The sequence below is a fragment of the Pipistrellus kuhlii genome, unplaced genomic scaffold (genome assembly GCF_014108245.1).
Source record: "Pipistrellus kuhlii isolate mPipKuh1 unplaced genomic scaffold, mPipKuh1.p scaffold_m20_p_48, whole genome shotgun sequence".
In the NCBI taxonomy this organism is placed as follows: Eukaryota; Metazoa; Chordata; class Mammalia; order Chiroptera; family Vespertilionidae; genus Pipistrellus; species Pipistrellus kuhlii.
This window is the reverse complement of record NW_023425549.1, coordinates 1,539,718-1,566,607: the sequence shown is the minus strand read 5'-3', so window position 1 is coordinate 1,566,607 and position 26,890 is coordinate 1,539,718. Positions and strand designations below refer to the sequence as shown.

At 44.3% G+C, this 26,890-nt stretch overlaps 1 protein-coding gene and 1 long non-coding RNA gene across 4 annotated transcripts; both read right to left on the bottom strand.

The window, feature by feature from the left end:
• Positions 1 to 8,058: 8,058 nt before the first annotated feature.
• Positions 8,059 to 26,732, bottom strand: LOC118704864 (eukaryotic translation initiation factor 3 subunit C). 3 transcript variants are annotated; one of them, XM_036412899.2, is made up of 21 exons: positions 26,599 to 26,732; positions 26,322 to 26,463; positions 24,300 to 24,365; positions 24,020 to 24,209; positions 23,291 to 23,416; positions 23,059 to 23,113; positions 22,854 to 22,957; positions 22,386 to 22,513; positions 20,256 to 20,415; positions 20,016 to 20,119; positions 19,428 to 19,569; positions 18,672 to 18,797; positions 18,460 to 18,553; positions 17,492 to 17,682; positions 17,026 to 17,250; positions 11,373 to 11,736; positions 8,898 to 9,057; positions 8,750 to 8,815; positions 8,580 to 8,667; positions 8,319 to 8,481; positions 8,059 to 8,222 (listed from the first exon to the last, which is right to left on the bottom strand). In XM_036412899.2, the coding sequence occupies exons 2-21, from the start codon at positions 26,420 to 26,422 to the stop codon at positions 8,140 to 8,142; spliced, it is 2,736 nt and encodes a 911-aa protein (XP_036268792.1). In that variant the 5' UTR covers positions 26,423 to 26,463; positions 26,599 to 26,732; the 3' UTR covers positions 8,059 to 8,139. The 3 variants fall into 3 exon arrangements, with proteins under 3 accessions (XP_036268792.1, XP_045428410.1, XP_045428411.1); XM_045572454.1 differs by having other exon boundaries at positions 26,595 to 26,688; XM_045572455.1 differs by lacking the exon at positions 26,599 to 26,732 and adding an exon at positions 26,550 to 26,567.
• On the bottom strand, positions 13,693 to 15,721 carry LOC123651311. Its single transcript, XR_006739935.1, has 2 exons — positions 14,983 to 15,721; positions 13,693 to 14,763 (listed from the first exon to the last, which is right to left on the bottom strand). It is a non-coding gene; the product is annotated as an uncharacterized LOC123651311 (long non-coding RNA).
• Positions 26,733 to 26,890: the final 158 nt, after the last annotated feature.

The window sequence follows — 26,890 nt, the reverse complement described above, 5'->3', positions numbered from 1 at the left end:
CAAGAGTGGTCGAGGCCGTGTGTCCAATTTTGATCAAGAAGCTCTTCAAGCTCTTTTGGTGCAAAATCCTCAAATTACCCAACAAGAGCTTGCGACAACTTTAAATTGTTCACAAAAAACAATTTCCAATCAATTGTGTGCACTTGGCAAAGTCCAAAAGTTTGGAAAATGGGTTCCTCATGAGTTGACCGACAACAACCGTAATCAAAGAGTCACAATTTGCAGTTCGCTCCTCTCTCGTCAAAACCGTTTGCTGTTTTTAGAGCAAATTGTTACCGGAGATGAACAATGGGTGCTGTATGTTAATTTGAAAAGGCGGCCTCAATGGTTGGACAAAAATGAGGCTCCGCAGCCCACGCCAAAACCTGACTTGCATGCGAAAAAAGTGATGTTGTGTGTTTGGTGGAATTTTAAAGGAATTCTTCATTATGAACTTTTACCATCTAACCCACATGTGTCAAACACAAGGCCTGGCGGGCCAAATCCGCCCGCCAGGCCTTGCAATGTGGCCCGCACCGCGCTGTCATCACTGCACTCCGCTGCGTTTCCATCACAATGACAGTTTATGACTGTTCAGTAAACCATTCGGCCCGCGATTTAGGCTGGATTTTAGATTTTGGCCCCTTCTCTGATTGAGTTCGACACCCCTGCCGAAGCTTCCAGAGACCCACCTCTGCCTGCAGACTGAATTCAGTCCTGAGTAGCCTCAGGCTATCGTCCACTGGTGGGGGGGCGAGAGGTTTTCCAAGGTGGGGAAATTGCTTCTGCCTGGAGGCTAATTTTTGTTCTCAGTCAGTTAATGCAGTGTTTTTCAACCTTTTTTGGGCAAAGGCACACTTGTTTCATAAAAAAATCATGAGGCACACCACCATTAGAAAATGTTAAAAAATTTAACTCTGTGCCTATATTGACTATATATAAAGTAATTCTCTTGAATAGGAATCAAATAAACACAAAGAAAGTATTTTATAATTACTTTATTATAAAATATTAAGTAAACAAAATAGTGAAAAATTATAAAATTCTTGTCTTGTCTGCACCTACGGCACACCAGGCAACATAGTGTGCCGCGGAACAGCGGTTGAAAAACGCTGAGTTAATGGGCATGAGACACTCCACTGGGTTGGGCAACTGCCTGACCCCAGTCCAAAGAACCTGGATAGCAAAGGTCTGCCTGAGAAAGGTGTCCTCCAGACTCGGCATAGGAAACCAGGATGCCTGCCTTCCAAGTTCTAACCCCACAGTCCTCAACCCTAGCTTACGCTCACACAACTCCAGCCCACTCTGCCCTCCCTCTACTGGAGCCCAAGGTGAGTGGCTAGCACACAAAATTTTATGTATTGGCCCTTTAAGAGGGTGCCTGCATTTCCAGCCATCTCTCCCTGGCAAACAGCAACCCTTCTGTTTTTCACAGCCAGATGTCATGTGAGCCCCTTTCTCAGTTCTGGTGCTCTCTGCTGCTGCTGCTGCTGGTGGTGGTGGTAGTGGGAGGGGGGGGGGAGCTTGAGGTTTAGTCCCCCGTTTTCAGTGGCAAGCCACACAGCTGAGGTATCTCTCTGGAACTTCTGTAGTCTTAAGCACCTTCATATTGTTGTGCAATTATCACTACCATCTATCTCCAGAACTCTTCATCCTGCAGAACTGAAGTTCTGTTCCCATTAAGCAAGAAGTCGCCATTCTCCCTTCCCTTCGGGCCCTCGTAACCACCATTGTACCGTCTCTAGGATTTTGAATACTCTAGGTATGTTATATAAGTGGAATCATACAGTATTTCTTTTTTTATATTATTTCATGCAGCAATAATAGCTGCTCTATAGTTTTAATATGGGTTGGCAACTGTCAATGGATGTTTCCCTTGAGAAGTGGTCACATGGTGATTCTGGATTGTATACTGGACATTTTGGCTGCACACACATTTTGCTTATCCATTCCCCCACTTAGAGACAGTTGCCACATTTTGGCTACTGTGAACAATGCTGCTGTGAACTTGGGTGTATAAATAATGCTTTGAATCCCTGCTTTCAGTTTTTTTTGGGTATATACTTAGAAATGAAATTGTCAAGTTATCTGGTAATTGTTTAACTTTTTGAAAAATTACCGTACTTTTTTCTAATGGCTGCACTATTTTATTTTACATTTCCACCAGCAATGCATGAGTGTTCCATTTCTCCACATCCTCAACAACACTCTGTTGCTGGTTTTTAAATAATACCAGGCAGCCTAATGGGTGTGAAGTCTCATTATGGTTTTGATTTGCATTTCTCTGACAATTAATGACATTGAGCATCTTTTCATGTGTTTATTAGCCATTTGTGTATCTTTGGAGAAATGTCTATTCAAGTCCCTTGCCCATTTTTGAATTGGGTTGTTTCTGTTGTTGAGTTTAGTTCTCTATATATTCTGGACATGAATTTTTTATCAGATATATTTGCAAACATTTCTCCCATTCTGTGGGTTGCCTTTTCATTCTCTTGATAGTGACTATTGACACATTTTTAATTTTGATGAAGTCTAGTCTGTTTTTCCTTTGTTGATTGTGCTTTTGGTGTCATATCCAAAGATCGCCAAACCCAGTATTGTGACTATTTCCCCCTATGTTTCTTCTAAGAGTTTTACAGGTTTAGTCCTTACATGTAGGTCTTTGAATTATTCTGGGGCATTTAAGAGGAACTGTCTGGGACTCTAGCAGCCCTCTTAGCCAAAATGTCCCCTGGTTTTCACAGCTAGAAGTGATGGGTACTTTTCCTGGTATTGAAACCCTGGGCTGGGAGGCCTGGTGTGGGGCTGGGAGCATTTGCTCCTCAGGGGGTACCCCCACAGCCAAGATACCCCTCCTAATGTTTATCTGCCACACAGGAGTGTGGGATTAGGCCGTAGGGGTGTCGAACTCAATCAGAGAAGGGGCCAAAATCTAAAATCCAGCCTAAATCGCGGGCCGAATGGTTTACTGAACAGTCATAAACTCATTGTGATGGAAACACAGCGGAGTGCAGTGATGACAGCACGGTGCGGGCCAAATTGCAAGGCCTGGCGGGACGGATTTGGCCCGCGGGCCTTGTGTTTGACACATGTGGATTAGGGCATTCCACATCTCTACCCCTACCAATCTCAATGTGGCTTCTTCTTTAAGTCCCTAATTGTACAACTTCCATTTTGCTAGATTTCAGGTTCTGAACGATGACTGTTCTGTAGCTAAGTTGTAATTTTTTAAAAATATATTTTATTGATTTTTTACAGAGAGGAAGGGAGAGAGATAGAGAGCTAGAAACATCGATGAGAGAGAAACATCGACCAGTTGCCTCTTGCACACCCCCTACTGGGGATGTGCCTGCAACCAAGGTACATGCCCTTGACCCGAATCGAACCCGGGACCTTTCAGTCCGCAGACTGACGCTCTACCACTGAGCCAAACCGGTTTCGGTCTAAGTTGTAATTTTGATGTTGTCGTGGGAGAATGTGAGCACATTTACCTATGCTGACATCTTGACAATAAGTGTGTACAATCCTTTTAATACACTGTTGGATTCAGTTTGCTTGTATTTTGTTGAGGATCTAAGAAATCTTTCCATTTACAATGTTTATATTATTTCACGCAGTACTGTTATAATAGCTGCTCTACAGTTTTGATATGAGTTGGCAACTGTCAATGGATGTTTCCCTTGAGAAGTGGTCACATGGTGATTCTGGAATGTATCCTGGACATTTTGACTATTATGCTGTGAGACTTAAGATTCTGTTAAAATCCCTCAGGAATATTTTTGTTTCAGCAGGCAATCTAACTTCCGGTCAGAAAGACAAGGCTCTTCAGTAGTTTTAGCCGCCTGTAACACCACTACCGTTATAGCTCTATGGCAGGGCCACCCTTGGGTGAAACAGGAAGAGAAAAATAAAATGGTGATTATCCTTCTTCTGAGTGTCCCCTTTTCCTGACTGCTCTGCCGGGAAGCAGTTTTAGCTGCTAGAGCCAAACTGTTAGTCTTGCAACTTTTGCCTGCCTTAAGGGTCGGAGAAAAAATAGATTTCATACAGTATTCTCTAGTTCCCAGGGTCCCTTCTCCTGGACATCTGGCCAGAGCTAAGAGGGGTTCTTTTAGGGTTTTACAACGTCACCTCAGAGGTAAAAGCCATGAAAAAAGAAAATACCAGGAAACACGTCGTATGGATTTTGTAAGTTTGGACTCACTTCCCCCACCTGATTTTATTTCCCCGTCCTCAAGTAATTTTATTTTCCCCAAGTTTTAGTTGTAATCAGTGGGAGAGAGCTTTAGTGTGCTTAAGTCTTGGCCAGCACTAGAGGTTGGAAAGCAACTTGTGATAACTCATAAATCTGTACTTTCACCAGAGCCAGTACTGTTGTTTTCTATCTAAACTTGCTCAAACTGATGCTGGGAGATTACATATGTGAGGAATTTGTGAATTTGAACTTGCTTTCACAAAAAGAGCTGTGTCAGCTACATTTGCTCAACTTCATGGCAGGAAGTTAGTTTTGAGAATTTATGAATCTGAGCTTAATTTTCACAACAAATGCTTCATTCTTTTTTATCCAGATTTGCTTTTAACAAAAATTGTTTTTTTATCCTTTAGATTTGCTGGGGAGTTGCTTTTGAGAACTCCTGAATCTGATCTCGTTTTCATAGAGGACTATTGTTTCAGCTGGATCTGTACAATTAACTCATCTTGAGAAGTTAATTTTGTGAGCTCAAATCTGCATTCATTTGCACAACTACTGGGTTTCATCTAGATATGCCCAAACTCATGCTGGAAAATTACTTTGTTTCAAAACACTATCTTTTTTCCATCTAAATTGCTTAAAATTTTGTTTTGTTAATACTCCCCTGAGGATATTTTTCCCACTGATTTTTAGAGTGGAAGGGAAGTAGAGGAGAGGAACTTTGATGTGAGAGACACATGGATAGCCTAGCATACTAACTTTTCTTTAAAAACATTTTTTTAAATTAATTTTTTACAGAGAGGAAGGGGGAGAGAGAGAAACATTGATGAGAGAGAAACATCGATCAACTGCTGCAGAAAGCCAATTCCAGTAAGTCAGCAGGGCTGAATCATCTGGAGTGGCAGAGGGCATTTCCCCAAACCTGAAAAGGACGCATAAATGATTGCTTGCTTCCAGACAGCTGAGGGCATTCCAATCTACAAGTTATTGCCTCCTGCTGGCCAAACATCAGAACTGCCATAGGCAGTTTCCCCCAATCTGACAATGGATTCTGTATACTAAACCTTGCCTTTTGATATGTATATCTACCTTGCTTTAGGACAATCCTAAATAATAAAAGGCTAATATGCAAAGTGGAATGACCAGTTGCTATGATGCACACTGACTACCAGGGGGCAGACGCTCAACACAGGAGAAGTGCACTCCCACAGGGGGAGCATCACTTAGCCAGAAGCAGGGTTCATGGCTGACGAACACTCTGCAGCAGCACCAACGATGTCCAACTGACGACTCTGGCCCTCACTGCGGGGAGTGGCCTGATACCGTCAGTCAGACATCATCCAATGGCTCCCGGACTGTGAGAACCCAGGCTGGGCTGAGGGACACCCCCTCACCCGGGTGCATAACTTTCATGCACCAGACCTCTAGTTTGTGTTAATAAAAAGCAAGGGGTCCAAAAAAACAAAAACAAAAAATCCCCCAAAAAACCAAGGGGTCCAGAGAGAACAGAACTTGGTTTCTTTAGCTAAATTTTCTCTGGCTCCCCAAAATACCTTCCAAAATTGTTTCATCTCTGGACTCTTATTAGTTTGAAACACACACTGGCATTAAGCTGTCTCCTGCACACCCCCTATTGAGAATGTGCCCACAACCAAGGTACATGCCCTTGACCGGAATTGAACCTGAGACCCTTCAGTCTGCAGGCTGACACTCTATCCACCGAGCCAAACCAGTTAGGGCTAACTTTTCTTTTTTTATTTCTAAACGTATTTTTCTTTATTTCAGAGATGAAAAGAGAGGGATAAAGAAAAAGGGTGAGCCCAATATCAATGATGAGAATCATTGGTTGGCAGCTTCCTGTATTCCTCCTGCTGGGGATCAGGCCCACATCCTGGGCATGTGCTCTGACCAGGAATCAAACTGTGACCTCCTGGTTCATGGGTCAACACTCAACCACTGAGCCACACCAGCCAGGACCCACTATCATACTTTTGACAACCAATTACAAACCACTCACTTCAAAATCTTTTGTTTCCTCCCTTCTGTGATAGAGTAATAATTGTCCCGTGCCCACTGTCTTTTACTTATAGATCTCCCTAAGTTTTAATGAACACTACTATCCAGCTAGAGGCATTTTAGTGTTCCTCACAGGGTAGTAAGCCAATTATATCAGTGCTGTTTCCAGGCCCTCTGCTCTGTCTTCCCTTTCCTATGGGCTTGAACAGGATTTGGGGCCGGTAAGCCAGCTTTCACCATGTAGATGAGCAATACCACCTGGGGGAGGGGATGATGGAGCAGTAAGACAGTGGAACCCTGAACCCCTAGATAATATTGTATAAGTTGCTTAACCCTAAGCCTGGACCACTCCCTGATCCCTGAACTGTCTGTCACTTGAGAAGTAAATGACAGTTGACCCTGGAACATGCAAGTCAGGGGCACCAACTTCCCATGCAGTTGAAAATCCGTGTATAACTTCTGACCCCCCCTTTCTCCCAAAAAACTTAAGTTGTCCTTCGGTATCTGGGGAGAAGTGAACAGCCCAGTTTAAACCCATGTTGTTCAAGGGACAACTCTATTTTATTTACATCATTACTTTGGAGTCCCTTTGTCATAGCAGCATAGCTTACAGCCCAATTAATATGCACACCAAACTCGTTTCCAGCTGTCTTGCTTATGCCCCAAATACCTCAAACTCATCGTATCAGCCCACCCTGCATCCTGTTGTTCTTGTGTTCCTGAGCACAAAGAATATTCCAACTATTTCTTGATAATAGCTCTATTACCTATATATCCCCAGTCAGGAGAATCTGTCATTCTTAAGTCAAGACACTCCAACTACTCTCAGGTTCAGCTGGTCAGAAAGTCCAGGTTGTTACCTATATTCCTCTTCAACCCTCATCTCTGATCCTAACCATCCAGGCTTTAGATGCTTTGTACTTTCTGATTGGCTCTCTGCCTCCAACCCCATATTTTAAATGCTCCATTACCATTCCTTTTTTTTTTTTTTTAATAAATATATATTTTATTGATTTTGTACAGAGAGGGAGGGAGAGAGATAGAGAGTTAGAAACATCGATGAGAGAGAGTCATCGATCAGCTGCCTCTTGCACACCCCCCACTGGGGATGTGCCCGCAACCAAGATACATGCCCTTGACCGGAATCGAACCCGGGACCTTTCAGTCCCCAAGCCGACGCTCTATCCATTGAGCCAAACCGGTCTCGGCTCCATTACCATTCTTAAAACCAGATCCATTTGTGAATTTTGTTTCCTAAAGTCAAAAGTAGTTTTAGTCTTTGTCCTCTACACATATACTTTAATAAAAATTCCTCTGCCTACATCAATGCTTCTCAAATATGGTGGATTCTTTAAAAAAAAAGCTTTCAATCTACTGTAAATCAATACTTTTGAAAACAGTACACAAATCAGGTACAAACTCACGTGCTTCACTGTCATAATGGTGTTTCTCAGAGCCTATACTTAACTGTGGAGCCTGTTTGGTCACAGACGACTGCAGGCCCACACTGGTCCAAGGACCAACTTCACCCAGGCCGCGGCTGAGCCTCCTTTCCCCGATGGCGCATCACCACCCATCCACCTGCAAGGACCAGCCACGGCTACTGCCTACTCCGTTCTGCTTTCTGATATTTATGCCCCACAGTCATATCCTGCTCAATATATCCACCACTTTTCCTTCACCCCTGTTATAACTTACCACGTTGCTACAATTTTCTGTTAAATGCAAAAGAGCAGCAAGCTCTTTGAAGTCAGAAATACGTACTGGTTATTTCTGCCTTGTGCCTGTCATATGGTAGAAGCTAAGAAATAAAATCAGCAAATGAACTGTCCACACACCTCTGTGGCGACATGCAGGCAAACAGGACTATAACAAGTTTAAATAGACCTTTAATGACGGGGTGGTTTAGGACTTAAAGGTTGCTGAATGGTCTAGCCATGGTGACGGAATGATCAGTAGGCTGTCTGAGACTGCTGCTGGCGGTACCCACCCCGGCGCATGTAGCCTTCGTTTTTGCGGTAACCGTCCTTCTGGTCTGCAGGAGAGAGATGGGAAGGGGAGGGAGTGAATGCCAGGGGAGACAGCAAGGGAGCCAGGACGCCGGGAGAACAAAGGGGATGGAACCACTTACCTCGGAAGTAGCCGCCGTAGGTACCCTGCTTGTGGTCAAACACCCGCTCATTGTTTTCCACCAGGCTGCCCAGCTTTTCCGCCAGCTGCAGCGCCAGGTTCTGTTGGGCAGTGGGCTCTGTGCGGTGCATCACCACCGTCTGTGTTGGCTGGTCCAAGGAGGCCTGATGGGAATGATACAGACAGGGACATGACACAGATCAGACCGCTCCATCCAAACTCCCCATGACTCACCTGCCCATTCACCATCCCTGGCCCTTACCATCAACTCCTCATTAATGATCATCTTGCTAATGATGGAGTGCACAGTGGGGAGGTCCAGCTCAAACATGTCAGACAGTGTCTCCATGCTGGGGAGAAAGAAGATGGGGAGCAACTAAGATGTGCGGCCACAAAGCTGGGGCCGCTCTGCTTCCTCAGGGCTCATCCTACCTGATGGAGTCATAGACGCTGCTGTAGGTGAAGAGGTAGGTCCGCAGGGACTCCTCCTGGATCTTCCTATGGGATACAGAAGAGATCTTCAGGAAAAGAGACCAACCAGTCTTATTTGCCACCTACCACGTTTCCCCTCTCGGCTCACCTCACCAGCATGGTTCGGACTTTGTCAGCTTCAGGGAAAAGGTCCCACACTTTGCCATTCATTTTCTCATTGATGATAAAACTGTGGCAAGTCTTCCAGTCACCCATCTTCATAGCCTTTGAGGCAGCGACCACATGTTCCCTCATTGATTCGGGGGGGCCTGAAAGGTTGGGAATGAGGCAGGGGCTAGGAAACCGGGCACCAGGTTCTGGCCCCCAGGAGAGCCAACAACCAGCCGGGAGACCTTCCTCTCTCTCCACTAAATATCACATCACTGTGTAAGTCCTGTACCACCAGAATAAGTTGATTTAGATTTAGACTAAATCAGTCCATGATGTGCTTAGGGAACTAGTGACCTCTTTGAAAATGTTGACAAATTGCTTTGTGTGTCTTTATGAGTATTATCCTAGAAAAAGGGTCCATAGTTTTCATCAGATTCTTATAAGAATCCTTGACCTAAAAAAATTAACATCTCAACTGGAATGGTAGTTATCCAACTTCCTTCCTTCTTAATACCACCTTCATGATACCATATCTACTATATATCACACTGTTATCAGTTTATTTTTCTTTAAAGTGGCTCACTCCTTTTCTTAAAAAAATTTAGCTTCACTTTAAATTTTAATAAATCATGGGTTTGATATGCTGATGGATTTGGGCCCCCAAAGTATAGTTGTGAGAAACAAGCCAGGAAGATAGACATGGCCAACGAGAGTGGCTGAGAATTCACAACAGACAATAAAGTATAAAAGCGCCACGACTGGAAATGGATGGCAGATGAAGGGAACCATGAGCAGGGCCCAACCTAAACAGGGACTACAAGCTCAAGCATGTCCGCGGTTGAGGCCAGGTAGAAATGTATGGATAGGGCTAAGTATAAGGAAAGACACACAACCCTTTTGTGTCAGCTTCCATCTGATCACTTCTGAAAATTAGGCAAGGTTAGAGGTTCGAAGGATACTTCTCTACAAATCAAAACGTAGAGCTAAAACAGAAACTGGCTTCTGGCTCCACTGCAGGCACTGACGCGCAACAGCAGGAACTGTGGTGAACCAGAGAGCCCTAAGAGATGCTGGAAACACAGGCTTTCACTGGAAATGTCCAATTAAAGCAAGTATCACGACAGAAGCCAAACAAAACCTGCCTCAGGGGCATTTCAACAGGACCACACACACAACCAGCAGAGGACAGATCTATAAAGGGATGCAGCTGTGAACAGTAAGCCTGGCTCACTCGCCAAATCTTTTAACCCCACTGGAAGGACACAATTCAAATTCCTTTCCCAGTGAAATCACAACTCACTCAACTGCTGGATTTATGGATCAGACCTTTCAGAAGTGATTAGAGAGGCCAATGTTAGATTCTTGAATGCCAAGGGTCTAACTGTTTGGCTAAAAAATAATGCGTACGAAGGGGAAAAAGGAAAAAAGGTTAGAGAGGCACACATTAGCTATGTTAGTTAGGCAAGTCACTTAACTTCCATGACTCAGTTTCTTAATCAAGAAAAAGGGGGTAATAATAGTATCTACATTACAGAGTTATTAGTAATTAAGAATATATAAATTATTTTTACAGTACCAGTCAGAAAAAAAGCACTATGTAAATTTATATTAAATAAGAAATACCACTGGAAACAGGTCATGAGTTTGACTTAATAACTAAGGAGAGCAAGCTTTATTCTGTAGGCAATGGTGTATGGCATTATACAATAAATTCTTTTTTTTTTTTTAAATAATTACTATTTATTTATTTATTTATTTATTTATTTATTTTTTAATATATATTTTTTATTGATTTTGTACAGAGAGGAAGGGAGAGAGATAGAGAGCCAGAAACATCGATGAGAGAGAGTCATCGATCAGTTGCCTCTTGCACACCCCCTACTGGGGATATGCCCGCAACCAAGGTACATGCCCTTGACCGGAATCGAACCCGGGACCCTTCAGTCCCCAAGCCGACGCTCTATCCATTGAGCCAAACCGGTCCCGGCAATAAATTCTATAGAAAGATAAGGCTGACAAGCAGACTGAAATGGAGAATAACAGAAAGCAGGGAGCTTAATTTGTAAAACAGAACAATGTATCCTATGGTGAGACATTACAGAAACTATTAAGTAAAAACAATGGCTTAAGATTCTTTATGAAGATGTCATTAAATCAAATGGAATCAAATTATTCTCTTTAGCTTCTCTTAATCCTTTTATTAAAAGTAATCGATAAATCAGCCTGGCTGGTGTGCAGGTCACGGTACAATACCTGGTCAGGGCACAGGCCCAGGTTGTGGGCTCGATCCCCAGTAGGGGGTGTGCAGAAGGCAGCCAACCAATTAATTCTCCCTCATCGCTGATGTTTCCATCTCTCCCTCTCCCTTTCTCACTCTGAAATAAATAAAAACACTAAAAAAAAAAAAAAAAAAAAAGAAAGTAATCAAGGAACAAAGAAGTGAAGTCTGTTCCACTACGGAGCTCATACTCACCCAGCAGGGGCTGCCGCTCGCCCACCCGCAGCTGGTGATGGAACTGCTTGCTGATCATGCGTCGGCGGGCATCACTTTCGTGGGCGGCCATGTAGGGGATCTCCAGGAGCATGGCAGACACCAGGTAAACACACTCCAGCAGCTCCAGGTTGATGTGCAGGTGGAAGGGCACCTGCCGGCGCCGCTCCACCTTCTCCTGCTCCTGGTTGCGCTCCTGGAGGCTGCGCAGCAGCAGGCCCTGACCGAGGAGCTCCTTGGCGCGGCCGCTGGACTGGATGTCCAGCAGGGCGTTGTGGGCGTCCTTGGTCAGGCCTTGGCGGAAGGCACAGATGCCCAGCTGCACCATGGTGCGGTTGTACAGGATCTGGGAGCAAAGGATGATACACTCAGAGGTGACAGTGACAGGGCAAGTCATTTCCAGTTGTTCATTCAACAAACATACAAATACTCAACGAATGATACACTGATGTGGTAAGCACTAGGCAACAGGATGGGACTGAGAACGAAACAGACAAGCCCCTGCTCCACCACAGAGTTCCCATTCTAGGGAAAGGGTGTGGAAGAGAAAGAGCCACAAAGCCACAGTATACATGTGGGACTCGTGCTAGAAGAAAAATAAAGCAGAGGAGGAAATAAAGGGAGTTTATGTGATGGTGGTAGTGGTGGGAGCTCACAATTTTATATGGGATAACTAGGGAAGGCCACATCTTGATGGGAATGTTTAAATAAATACCTAATAGAAAAAGAGGGAGCAAGTCCTACAGATAACTGGGAGAAGAGCATTGTAGGAAAAAGAAAAAGCGAAGGCAAAGGCCATGTGCAAGAGTTGTGCCAGGTGCACTTGAGAAACAGGAATGTGAAATGGCCACAGCTGATAAAAAGATGCGATCATAAACCAGAGGCTGAGCAAACACACAGCCATGTAAGCCAGGTTAAGAGTTTTAAGATGGAAAACCGTGGGAAGGTTTTGAGCAAATAAGTGATATAATCTGACTTAATTTAATATGGCTACTTTGGCCACTGTATTAAGAATAGCCTTTGGAAAAAAAGGAAAAAAAAGAATAGCCTTTGGGCCCTGGCCGGTTTGGCTCAGTGGATAGAGCATCAGCCTGTGGACTGAAGGGTCCCAAGTTCGATTCCGGTCAAGGGCATACACCTTGGTTGCAGGCACATCCCCAGTAGGGGGTGTGCAGGAGGCGGCTGATCGATGTTTCTCTCGCATCAATGTTTCTAACTCTCTATCCCTCTCCCTTCCTCTCTGTAAAAAAATGAATAAAATATATTTTAAAAAACCTACCTGTATATTAAAAAAAAAAAAAATAAAAATAGCCTTCCAAGGGACGGTGGGCTAGACGCAGTCAATGCGGGGATGGAGGGGGGAAGGGACATATGTAAAAAAAAAAAAAAAAACCGCAACACAATAGTTTTTTTTTTTTTTTTTTTTTTTTTTTTTAAAAGAAGAGCCTGAAGGTCAGAAGCAGAGAGACACCAAGATGATGGTGGCAGAGGGAAGCAGGTGTAGTATGTGAGGGGAAAACAAGAATCATGGAGGATGCCAAAATTTCTGACTTCCGCAACTGAAAAATGGACTTGCCACTAATTAAGAAGTTTAGATTGTAAGCAACACAGACTTCTTTTAAGGGGGGGAAAGACTAAGTATTAATAATAGCAAACACACAGAGGTCATTATCAGATATAAACAGATACAAAAAGCCTTTAAAATTATTAGTAAACAGAATCTAGCAACATTTAAAAGAGATAATAAATCTTGACCAAGTAGGATATATTTCAGGAATGAAAGGCTTACATAAAAATCTAAAATCATGGTTATTCACCAAATGAACAGAACAAAGGAGAAATTAACTGTATATCATTTCAATAGATGCAAAAAAAGCTTTTGACAAAATTCACTATCTGTTTTAACATAAATTCTCATTGAACTTGGATCAATCTGAAAAAGGATATTGACCAAAATACTACAGCTAACAATGCATTTCTTAGAATGTATTCCCCTCATTAAGCAATGCATGACTGTATTAGAGCTAAGTGAATTTAGCAAAATGGTAGGATACACTGGTAATTAACAATTGAAAAATGCAACTGAAAAAAATAATTATATTTACAAAAGTGTCAAGTATCACATGATATTTGGGAAAAATTTTTAAAAAGATGTCTAATACTTCCAACTTTGCAGAGAGAAACTGAAGAAAATAAATGAAGAGATAACATGTAAGACTGAAAGATTCAATGTTTACTTATTAACGTGAATTTTCCTAACATTGTTTTATAGATTTGATAAAATCCCAGCAGGTGTTTTTTGTAGAAACTGACAAGCTGACTCTAAAATTTATGTGGAAATGCAAAGATCAAAAATATCCAAATCATTCCAAAACAGAAGTTGACATTGAGAGTTACTCTAAAGGCACAGCAATCAAGACAGTATTAGAATGGCAGACAAAAACATGAATGAATGGAACAGAATAGAGACCAGAAACACATGCACACTTTAAGGGTCAAGCAGTATTTCACAAAAGCACCAAAGCAATACAATAGGGATAGACAGTCACTGACCCTGACTTCACACCATATGCAAAAATCAGATTTAAATGTGAAAGCTAAAACCATTAAGAACTTAAAAAAAAAAAAAGAAGAAACGAATATCTTCATGAATTGCAAGTAGGCAAAGGTTTCTGTCACTAGGACCCAGAAAATAACCATAAACAAAAAAACCGATAAGCCAGACTACACCAAAAGGAATGGTTAAGAAAATGAATAAGCAAAGCACAAAATGGAAGATTATTTGGAAAACTTTGACCCGACAAAGGACTGGCATCCAGGATATATAAAGAATTCCTACAACTCAATAATAAAAAGACAAACAATCCAATCTTTAAAAGCAGTAGGCAGAAGTTGCCCTAGCCAGTGTGGCTCAGTAGTCACAGCATCAGCTTCCTGTCAAGGGCACATACCTCCAATGCAGGCTCGGATACTCGGCCAGGAGGGCATGTGGGGAGAGAGGGGACAACCCACTGATTTGTCTGGCATCAATGTTTCTCTTTCTCTCTCCTTCCCTTCCACTCTTTCTGAAAATCAATATCCTCCGGTGAGAATTAACAAACGAACAAAAACAATAAGCAAAAGTTGATCAGACATTTTATGAAAAAAGACATATAAAGGACAAATCAACAACAACAAAAATCAATTTTAAGAGTTTTAAGAACACCATGGGATTCCATTACACAACCACCAATATGGCTAAAATTAAAAAAGACCTACAATATAAAACATTAACAAGGAACACTCTCACACATTACTCGTAGGAATATAAAATGATAAGGAACCAACCACCTCAGTTTCTAATAAATCTAAACATACAACTACAGCAATTCTACTCTTTTTTTTTTTAATATATTTTTTTGATTTTTTACAGAGAGGAAGAGAGAGGGATAGAGAGGTAGAAACATCGATGAGAGAGAAACACCGATCAGCTGCCTCTTGCACACCCCCTCCTGGGGATGTGCCCACAACTAAGGTACATGCCCTTGACTGGAAGGAATCGAACCTGGGACCTTTCAGTCCATAGGCCGACACTCTATCCACTGAGCCAAACTGGTTTCGGCAGCAATTCTACTCTTAAGTATTACCCAAGAGAAAACATATCCACACAAAGACTCATACATTATTGTTCACAGCAGCTTCATTTAAAAACTGGAAATACACCAGCAATCTATCAAAAACAAAAATAGATTAAGAACTTGTAATTAAAACAGTATGGTTCTGGCATAAAAACAGATATAGATCAATGGAATAGAGTTCAGAAATAAAACCACACATTTGTAGCCAATTAATAGTCAACAAAAGAGGCAAGAATATACAATGGGGCTAAAGAATCTATTCAATAAACTAAAGAGTTGGACAGATACGTGCAAAAAATTGAAACTGCCCCCACCTTCTTACACCATACACAAGAATAAACTAAAAATTAATTAAAAGACTTACACATAAGACCTGCAACTATAACAATCCTAGAAGAAAACAAAGACAACAAAATCTTGGACATTTCTCTTAGTAAACATTTTTTCTGATATAGCTTCTTGGGAAAGGGAAACAAAAGACTAAAACAAACGGGACTACATCACATCAAACTAAAGTTTTTGCACAGCAAAGCATCAAAAAAATGAAAAGTCAACCCACTGAATGAGAGCATATTCACCAGTGATACATCTAATAAGGGATTAATACCCAAAATTTATAAGAACTCATACAACTCAACACCAAAAAAACCAAACAGTCAAATTTAAAAATGGGCAAAGGACCCGAATAGACACTTCTCCAAAGTGGACATACAGATAGCCAAAAGACATGAAAAGATGCTCAACATTACTAATCATCAGAGAAATGCAAATTAAAACCACAGTGAGATATCACCTCATAACTGTCAGAATGGCTGCCATCAATAACTCAACGAGTGTTGGAGAGGATCTGGAAAAAGGGAAACTTGTTGGGAATGCAGACTGGTGCAGCCACTGTGGAAAGCAGTATGGAGGTTCCCCCCAAAATTTAAAATGGAACTGCCTTATGATCCAGTGACTCCACTTCCGAGAATATATCAGAAGAAACCCAAAACACTACTTCAAAAGAATATATGCACCCTTATATTCATTGCAGCATTATTTACAAAAGCCAAGCTATGAGAGCAGCCCAAGTGTCCATCAATAGACAAGCAGATAAAAAAGCTGCGGTACATTTATACAATGAATATTACTCTGACACAAAAAAGAAAATTTTATCATTTGTGACAGTATGGATAGGCCTAGAAAGTTATTAAGAGAAGTAAAATCAGTCAGAGAAAGACAAATACCATGTGATTTCAGTTATAAGTGGAACCTAAAGAACAATATAACAAATCAACCAACCAGCGGAGGACATATAATCAATAATATTTTAACAACGATGTATGGTGCCAAGTGGCACCAGTATTATCAGGGGGAAACACTTTGTACACCTGAAACTAATATAAAAGTAAATTGTAATTGAAAAGAAAAAGTTCATACAATGAAGTAAAAAAGAACAAATGAAAGTGCTTTTTAAAAACCGCCACCAAAAAGGTTTACCAAATGTTCACCACATGAATATTAATTATTATTTTTTTATAGTAAAGGTGGAGATTTAAAGACGCCCACGTGGGGAGAGGGAAAGAGTCCCCGAATATTAATTATTTTAAGCACACATTTAAAGACACAGCTTTAAATGCCCTCACAATACAGCCACACACACAAAATTAGTTGCTCCACTGTTGTGTGCCAACATATCATACTACATTTGGATCCCTGTCTTCCAATTGGTTTGACTACTTCTTATATAGTTCTTTTCACCTTTTTAAACAAGATGATCACCTAATGTTCCGAAGTAGGAATAATAAGTGTTAGTTGGACCCAAATTTCTATCCCAGAGGACTCTAATGCTGTTGGACCAGTACAACAAAATGTTAATATGCAGGAGGATCAAAGAATGCTGGCAACTAGGAAAGACCAAAGGTTTACTTATATCTGAGTTAGCCAAAGTGACTAATTTGATTGAGCCATTCTGCCCCAATCGGGACCTGGCCTGGTCTTCCCTTTGCCACTAAAGCCAGAGCGTCTGCTCATCCTACCTGTACTGGAGGGTCTGCGTGCTGAATGTTGTCTTGTAGGTGGCTCATAAGCATGAGGTCCCGGGCCTGGTACCAGCGGGAGTGCAGGGCATGATGGTAGATATGGCAGAGGATGGCGCACGTGCGAATTCGGTCTGTGCGGTCTTTGGCATAGATGTACTTGCAAAGTCTCTCCATCAGCAGAGCCGAGTCCTCGCCCTCATTTTCTGCCTGATCTTGGTCAGACTGGGGGGCAGGGGAGCGGGGTGATGTTAATGTTTGGTGAGGGGAAGAGGAGGGACAGACAAGGACGATGGGTCTAAATGATTTAGGCATTAACCACCAAATGAGACTTCACCCAGCCTCGCCGTTACCATTTTCCCTCCCTGCTCCACTTCAGGAACAGGGAATGGAAGGTTTGCCATCAACACCTGACACATATATAGGACAGACAGACATATCCCTCTGCTCCTTGGCAGGCACTCACCTTTGAGGAGCCCTCAGGGAGGGTGAGCTGCCGCTGATGGGCCTTGTAATCAAACTTGTAGTAGGTGTGGAGAATGCGCCTCAGGTAGACACGGCAGATCTCCTCAGTAGTCCCCTTCTCCTCCAGGTAGTGCTGCACACGCTCAATGATGGCACACACCTTTGCCTCATCCTTCAGGTGCTCCACATACTCTGGCAGGGAGAGCACCCCCCTAAGCTCAGCCAGGCACCCAGGCTTTCTCAGTCGTTTGCCCCTGACCAATCCAGTCGCCTATGTACGTTTTCCGCACCCATCAGATGCCGTCCTGGTACACACCAAGCTCACTTTCTGTTCCTCCTGTTAGGCCTTCTCTTCTGCTAATTCCCCCCCCGGCTAACGCCCCTCCTCCTCATTCCGGTCTCACCTCACATGCCTCTACCTAAGGATGCTCTGTTCAACCGTTATCTAAAACTGCGACTCTTCCAGGCTTACCTCAGGCCCCAATTTGAATTTCTAATTCACAGTTTACATCACCTAAAATTATCTCCTTTGTTTATTTGGAAAGACCATAGGTCTACTGCTGCCCCAGCAATGAATGTAAAATAAACTCCGTGAGCATGAAGGCGTTGAGCTGGAACACCCTTGACTCAGTGGGCACACGTGGGTATTCACATTTTACTCTGGAAATGTCCTGTATTTTCCCCACCTCAATGTCCCTGATCCAAGCTAAAGTCAAAAGGGCAGAGGCCATAACCAATTATTCTGAAAGTGTAATTCACAGACCAACAGCACCGCCTAGAAACATGTTAGAAAAGCAAATTTGAGGCCTCACTCAGCCCTACTGAAGCAGAACTTATGAGGAACCCAGTGTCTCAAGCCTGCCAGAATCGTCCTCTAGAGAGAATGCTTTCCAAATGCTCATTTAGTATAATATATCCTTAGTTTTAGTTCTTCACATCTCACTGATACCCATGCTTGCTCAGGCTCACCTTGGGAGTGAGGGTCAGTATTTTGCATTATTTTGGTAAATTCTTCATCCATCCGTTCCACCAGAGTTAGGATACAGCCACGGACACGCAGTGGCTGAAAAGGCAAAGGAGTAGTAAACAACCAGCCCATACTTCAATTGTTATTTCCTTCAAGCTTTCTCAAAGCAGACAACATACACATCTCCAGTTAGCCTGCCAATTCCTCTCTTTACCTGGTCAGCATTATGCAGGTTCTCACTCTCTTCCAGAATGTTCTCTCCAACAAAGATGTTGGGATTTGCAAATAGGATGTCCATCAGCTCATTGATGCAATCCAGGCACTTCTGCCACATCTCGGGCTGCCAAGAGATCAGATGGCAGTCAGAGGTGTGCAAGGGGAATGAGCAGGTGCCTCCCAAAAGCCCCTTCACCAGAACGCACAGAGCCTTCAACTCTAAGGCTGTTTCCACAGCCCTTGAGTTTTTATTTCTTAAATATATTTTTATTGATTTCAGAGAGGAAGTGAGAGGGAGAGATAGAAACATCAAATATGAGAATCATTGATCGACTGCCTCCTGCACGCTCCCCACCGGAGATGGAGCCTGAAACCCAGGCAGGTGCCCTTAATTGGAATCGAATCCGGGACCTTTCAGTCCACAGGCTGACACTCTATCCACTGAGCCAAACCAGCTAGAGTAGGGGTGTCGAACTCAATCAGAGAAGGGGCCAAAATCTAAAATCCAGCCTAAATCGCGGGCCGAATGGTTTACTGAACAGTCATAAACTGTCATTGTGATGGAAACGCAGCGGAGTGCAGTGATGACAGCGCGGTGCGGGCCACATTGCAAGGCCTGGCGGGACGGATTTGGCCCTCGGGCCTTGTGTTTGACACATGTGAGCCAGAGCCACAGCCCTTGAGTTTTAAGACTCTGGTACCTTCCGCTAATCCACCAGCTCAGCCCTGGAACGCTCCTCTTTATTGCCCTCACCTTCATGTAAGTAGCCAGGTTGGGATTGTAGTCGTAGAGAGAGGCGATGATATTGAACTTGATCTTAATGGCGACACCCTCCCCAAGGTTGTTTTCAGAAGCAATCTGAACCAGCAGTTGTAGCAGCTCAATCTGGGATGCACTAGAGGGTCCAGAACAGGGTGAGGCATCAAAGACAAGTCAGAAATCTCATCCTGCCATACAGCATGCTTCCTTTGAACAAGTGAGGCAGCTTCATTCCTAACACCCCCTCCTCACCTCCTATATACCTGCTTCTCCTTCATAAATTTCAAACAGAAACAGCACTGATGCTAACAAGCTATCATTCTCTTTAGGCACCATTAGAAGGTGAACATTATTCCCGTTTTATACATGGGGAAAACGGTCCTAGAAGGACAAGTGATTGGCTTAAGGTCAAAGGGAAAGTAAACAGAACAATAGACTGATGGTTCTCGAAGACCATTCCTTCTACGGAGCCACACACACATCTTCCCAAAACAGCACTATTTATTCATCAGCATCCACCCTGTGTCTTAGAGAAAAGAGCCTTCACCCTGTAGTCCCACAACCCAGATCCACGAATCTCACCGATCAGTTCCTTTCTTGCCTCGTGCCTGCAGGATCTCATTCAGTTTCTTGATGACAACAGCATGGGTGATCTCAGTTCCCTTGGCAAACATTTTTGGTTTCTCCTAGGCAACAAAGATCCTGTCATGTGCAAGTCAACAGGAATCTATTTTGCCTTAACTTTTCTCCCAACCCAACCAGACTGGGCCTGTCTGCTCTTCCAAACTGTTTCCCAATTCATTTTAATTCTGAAATTCTCACCTTCACAAGGGGCACTCCACCTCGGACCTTCTCCCACTCCCCGCCTTCATTGTCCTCCTCCTCCTCATCCAAGCGCTTAGACTTCCTATCGTGCTTCTTCTTGGCTTTGTCCTCCCGTTTCTTCTCAGCAGCCTTCTTGTCCTCCTCTGTGGCCGGGGCTCTGTCGGGAGACGCAGGAAATGAAAGACCAGTCCCCTTCTCCCTAAGGCTTCTTCCTCCCACGAAGCTCCTTTCCTCTGCAGAATCCTGCATCCAAGCTACACTCTACAAGAATGACCTAAAGTTAACCACAACCACAAGGACCACTAAGCACTGAATCTGCTGGACAACTTTCCAAGGCACGTCACCATTTTGCACCAAGAAACTCTTATGAAGGGAACAATATGGCCTGGTCTAATAAGGCAGAGGCACCGGGCCCCTGCACACACAGAAATAGCTCCACCGCTGATCACTAAGTTTCCCAGAGAATCCATAAGAAATATAGTTGTTCTCTGACTCTAACTGCTCTGTCCACACTGACCTGGGAACAAATCTTAAGCTGATTACTTGGTGGCTAGTAAAAAGGCTTTCCAAAGTTTTATGAGTCATTCTATTTATGAACCTGAGGAAGGGATTGTGGGAACTTTGAATTTATAGCTGGTTGGCCAGAAGTACAGGTGCCAAACTTGGGACTTGCAACTGGTGTCTGAGGTGGGCAGTCTTGTGGGACTGAGCCCTTAACTTGTGAGGTCTACATTAATTCTGGGTAGTGTCAGAACTGTACTGAATTGCTGAACACACCTAGTTGGTGTCCAGAGAGCTGGAGAACTGGCTGGAGTGAGACAAACCCCCACAAATACGGTGTTAGAAGTGTTCTGAGTAAAAAGAGATCAGATATGCAATGCTTCCCAGACTTGACCAGTGTTCCCTGAAGCACACCGTGAAAAAAGGCTTCTTCCCATGGACATAGACAATACGTGGTGGGAACGGCTAGGGAGAGGTCAACGGGGGAAAAAGGAGAGATATGTAATACTTTCAACAATAAAGAATAAAAAAAGCTTCTCAACAAAATGCCTGTATCTAGGCCCCTCTAGTGTCAGGGAACTCCCTACTCACTGAAGCAGCATTAATGCCAACTTTTAAAAGTGGAAGAGCAACACAAAAAGCAGCAATAGTTCTGCCTACTACAGGAACAGTGTTGCTCAGTGTTGAGCCCTGAGGTCATGGCTCGACTCCCAGTCAGGGCACATGCCAGGATTGGGAACTCCATCCCCAGTAGAGGAAGTGTAGGAAGCAGCTGATCGATGAGTGGATGAGTGTTTCTATCTTTCTCTCCTGCTCCCTTCCTTTCTCTAAAATCAATGAAAAATAAATAACTGAGCAGTGTTTACTAGAGCTTGGTATTTGATTCATTTGTAGTACAAAGGGGCAGGTACCACTCTGAGTTCAAAGGAGCAAACATACCTGAGCTTAAGTACTACCCCAAGTTGTACAGCTACTAAATACCATCACTAAGAGCTCCCATTTCTCTGTATCACCTCTCTATTGCAGCTATCCTTGAGACGGGCTTAAGTACCATCCCTTTTTACAGATGAGGAAACTAGAGACTGAAAATGTTATATAGCTTGTCCAGCACTGCACAACTAATCAGTGCCCAACTGAGATTTACACTCAGTCCACGTGTAGTGAATAATGCCATCGTTAAGTATTTGGACTCTGGAGCCTTCTAACCCAATCCTCAGGGCACATTAGCTCCGTGAACTTAGCCAACTAGTGTACGTGACTCCAGTGTACTTGAGATCCCTTTGTGAAAAGGGAGCAACTGGCATCTACGACCTGAAAGGACTCCGTGGAAGAAGCAACCACCTTCAAGATTAAAGGTGTCCTATTGCCGATACCGGTTTGGCTCAGTGGATAGAGTGTCAGGTCCCAGATTCGATTCCGGTCAAGGCCATGTACCTTGGTTGTGGGCACATCCCCAGTAGGGGGTGTGCAGGAGGCAGCTGATTGATGTCTCTCTCTCATCGATGTTTCTACCTATCTATCCCTCTCTCCTCCTCTCTGTAAAAAAAATCCATAAAATATATTTTATAAATAAATAAATAAAGGTGTCCTACTCGTCCCACTGTGGCGAGGTGCGACTTGTCTTACTTTTTAAGGAATCTTGAGGCCAGCACGGTCTGTTTCCCTTCTTCCTCCTCTGAGTCCGAGTCAGAAGATGTTGAGCCTGTGTCCCACTCTTCATCCTCTTCTGAATCTTCGGAGTCCTCATCTTCATCCTTAGAGGGAAAAAGGATCAGCAGGGAGAAGATGGAGAGATTGACGAGTCTCTCTGCTCCCATAACACACGGTTCAGAGGCTTACAGGATCAGAACAAGTGGTTCTTCATGGAATCAGGGTATTGAGAGCTAGACTGGACCACCAGGACCAGGGAGCAGTGACTTGTCCCAGGTTTTTATATCTAGTTTTCTATATTCCAGTGTACTCAGTGCTCTAACCCAAGAGGAAGTCTGTTCCACTAACCAACCCCTCCTAATCCTAGGGTTCTATGAATCTTTTCTTCTCCTAAGAATGGCCCGTGGGAGGCAAATCACCCCCGATTATAACCCTGGCTCTGACCTCCATCTTTTTGAGGAACTTTCGACTCTCCCCAGAAGGAGCTTCTGATTTCTTCTTCAAGAAAGCCGCAGCACTGACTCCATCCTCATCCTCATCTGAAGAGCCTGGTGGGAAGAGCAAGGCTGAAGGGAACCAAGAAACCAGGCCAAAGGAACCACTGACTGTAGACTCCCTAACCATTTGCAGTAAGGGTCTTCCCTCTCACCTTCTGAATCCTCCTCATTCTTCTCAGCATCTTCATCTGCAGACTGCTCAGGGTTCTTTAAAGAGGGAAATAAGTGAGAAGGTAATTAAGGATGCCTACCAACCACCATATCACCCCTCCACCCTAGTCTTGTCATGACTCCTTCTCCAATCACAGTTCCCATTTGCAACTGTTTTGTCTCAGTCATGAGGTCACTGTCTCAGAGTTCAGAGTCTGTGTCTAGCACCCCCACCTGCTTGTAATTTGTAATATGGGATTCAAAATCTCGGTTATATTTTCGGATCTTCTGGCGCAGAGTGCTCAAGGCCTTGGCGTTGTTCTTGTTCATCTTCTTCTTTCCTTCTTTATCTTCCCATAGCTAAAGGAGAGTAGAGAAGAAAGGAATCTGAGACTAAATAGTATTTCCTGAATTTCAGGCTTTACCACTATTTTTTAGTCTATCTGCACACCATCCATACTCCTTATTACATGTTATTTTTAAAAGACCCTTTACAGCTGAAACCGGTTTGGCTCAGTGGATAGAGCGTCGGTCTGCGGACTGAAAGGTCCCAGGTGCGATTCCAGTCAAAGGGCATGTACATTGGTAGCGGGCACATCCCCAGTAGGGGGTGTGCAGGAGGCAGCTGGTCGATGTTTCTCTCTCATCTACATCTCTAGCTCTCTATCCCTCTCACTTCCTCTCTGTGGAAAATTAATTAAAAAAATAAAAAAACAAAAGACCCTTTACATATCACCACTAAAAGTACAAAACTACAACCAAGAGATAGTATAAAAATAAATACAATTAAAATTCTTGGCTAAAAAGAGTCCTTCTCCTTCCTTTACCCCCCTATTCCTGTGTTCTGGGAAACAATGTGTATAGGGCCAACCACCAAGAGGAAATACGATCCCGGAAGTGGGTTAGAAGCAGGCCCCAAGCCCACACCCCCCTTTTGGATGCCCTTCCCCACAGGAGGCACACCTCATTAAGATAGTCCTCCAGATCAGCCAGGATGCGGATATAGAACCGGGGGACACCTTCCTTGTCCACAATGCTTTTAGCCTTCCCATATGCCTTTCCCAGGAGCTCAAATTCTTCCAGGCACTTGGTGACATCCCGAATTTTCATGGCATTACGGATGGTCCGGATAAGGTTGGTCAACTCCTCAAACCTGGGTTGAGAGACCAACTGCATATTGGATACATTCACCATCACCAACCACCCCATTTGCCACTGCCCCAGAAGCTCCCCATGGCCTCACCTCTTGTCCTTGGCACTTCGAACCACTCTCTTGGTATCTTCTTCATCTTCACTCAGCAACAACGGCCTGAAGGAACAGAGACCATTAATTTCCCTTGCTATTTCCGGTCTTTCCAAGTGATCTCCCTATCTTTTCTCAGATGGGGAAGATAGAACTGAGTAACTTAGGCCAGTGGTCGGCAAACTCATTAGTCAACAAAGCCAAATATCAACAGTACGATACTTCTGCGCATGGGCCATGAAGTTTCAATTGCACTGTATGTGAGCACCCACACGTGGTATTTTATGAAAGAGCCACACTCAAGGGGCCACAGAGCCGCATGTGGCTCGACCACTGACTTAGGCCATTGGCACCACACTCACCCTACTCGATCCTTCCTCTTTATAGCCTCCTCATATACAACTCAATATTTAAGCCTTCTTCAAGTAAGGCCTTTTGTTAAATGTTGTGGAGCACACAAAGATCTCTATCCTCTCAAAAGTAAACAAACGTGACTGTGTACTATGCCACAAAACTTCACTTCTAAGTGAAGACAGCCACTTAGAAGCACTGAAAGAAGCTGAGAAAGGGGTACTCTAGCTTAGGGGTGTCGAACTCAATCAGAGAAGGGGCCAAAATCTAAAATCCAGCCTAAATCGCGGGCCGAATGGTTTACTGAACAGTCATAAACTGTCATTGTGATGGAAACGCAGCAGAGAGCAGTGATGACAGCACGGTGCGGGCCACATTGCAAGGCCTGGCGGGACGGATTTGGCCCGCGGGCCTTGTGTTTGACACATGTGCTCTAGCTAGAATGAATGGGCAAGTGATCAGGAAGGTGGTATCTGAACTAGGTCCTAGAAAACGTGTTCCAGAGTGTGAGAGGCCAAGGACAAAGAAAGTCTCAGTGGCTTTAACTCCTCCACTGCCAGTATTTTTCTTTTCTTAATTTTAAAAATTGATTTCAGAGAGGAAGGGAGAGGGAGATAGAAACACTGATGAGAGAGAATCATTGATCGGCTGCCTCCTGCATGGCTCCCACTAAGGATTGCGCCCCAACCCAGGCATGTGTCCTAACTGGTAATCAAACTGGGATCTCGTGGTTAATAGGTCGATGCTCAACCGCCAGACCACACAGGCTGGACAATCCATATTCTTCTTTAGTAATGAGAAAACAGACCACAGACAGCATTCAGCTATCAATCTCTCTCTTCTCTCTTACTAATTTCCCCCAAATACCCTCGCCACCACCACATCATCCTTGTGCCAAACGCTATGATCTGTTTATTTACCTATTTTTCTTGTTTATTGACTTGAGAGAAACATCGATTTGTTGTTCCACCAATTTATGCATTCATTGATTCACCTGACCTGGGATCAAATCCACAACCTTGGTGTATCAGGAGGAGGCTCTAACCAACTGAGCGATCCCACCAGAGCCTTCCAATGTATATTTTTAAACAGTAGACAGGAATGTGGCAATGATGATGATGGTGCCATGGTGTATGACAGAAAGTTGAGAAACAACATTCCACTGTTTCAAAGGGTGAAAAGAATTATTAATTTGCAGGGTGGGGAAGGAAGGACGTTTAAACGGAGATAAACACCAGGAATAAAACAGGTGTTTTAAGTCCGTGCCCGCAGCGCCCAGTGGCTGGGCCTCAGAGCCACAGTAAGGTGTTTTGGTGGCAGGAATGATTATGATTTGGCGTCCGATGCCGAACTGAGGAGGAGAGGTTGGGGTTGTACAAAGGCCGTGGACAAGGAGGCCGGTTAGGAAGCTGAGGCAACAGGCCGGGCCAGCGGGAAAACTCTCGGACATCCCTGGTATCCGGTGCGTTCCCAGTTCACAGCACCCTAAACAAGAAGGCTGTTCCTCCAACACTGTTCCGGTCCCTTAAACTTTCAACATCCTCAGAACCCGCTTTCGCCGCCTGCCCGCTCCCACCGCCTTCCTCCCCCATCCCGCGCACGCACGGCCTCCCCACGCCCGCGAACCCGCACCCCCCGAGTGGGCACCACGACGCAGGCCCTCCGACTCACTGTTTGCCGTAGTTGCCCCCGACAGGTTTGGTGACGAGCTCCTCCCCGGACAGGGACGACTCGGACTCGCTGTCCGAACCGGTGGTGAAAAACCGCGACATGGCGGCGGCGGCGCTGGGGGCTGCGGCGGGCGCGGCCGGACCTGCGGGAGAGCCGGAGTGAAGCGCCGCGAGAAGAGGCCCGAGCCGCCGCCTCCCGGCCGCCACCCAGCGCCGTCCCTCCGCGTACCCCGACCCAGGCTCCCCTTCTAGAGACACGCGGACCAAGACATACCTACCGGCTGAGCCTGCGAGTCACACCGCGAAACAGCGGAAACGCGGAGAGGAAAGAAGGCGGCACCAACGTCACTTCCGGAGCGCCGGCAAAACCAAACCAGGAAACTACAACTCCCAATGGCCTTCGCGCCACACAGGGGGCGGGGACAGGCCCGATGCGCCCTGGGAAGGAAGTTCGGTACCTCTACACTTCCGGATCATCCTTTATTACAGGTTTCGAGCTTCACTCCTCACCTGTGGAATCAGAGTCTCAGGGACAAGAGTTTACTTTTTAAAGGAGTGCGCGGTCCTGGC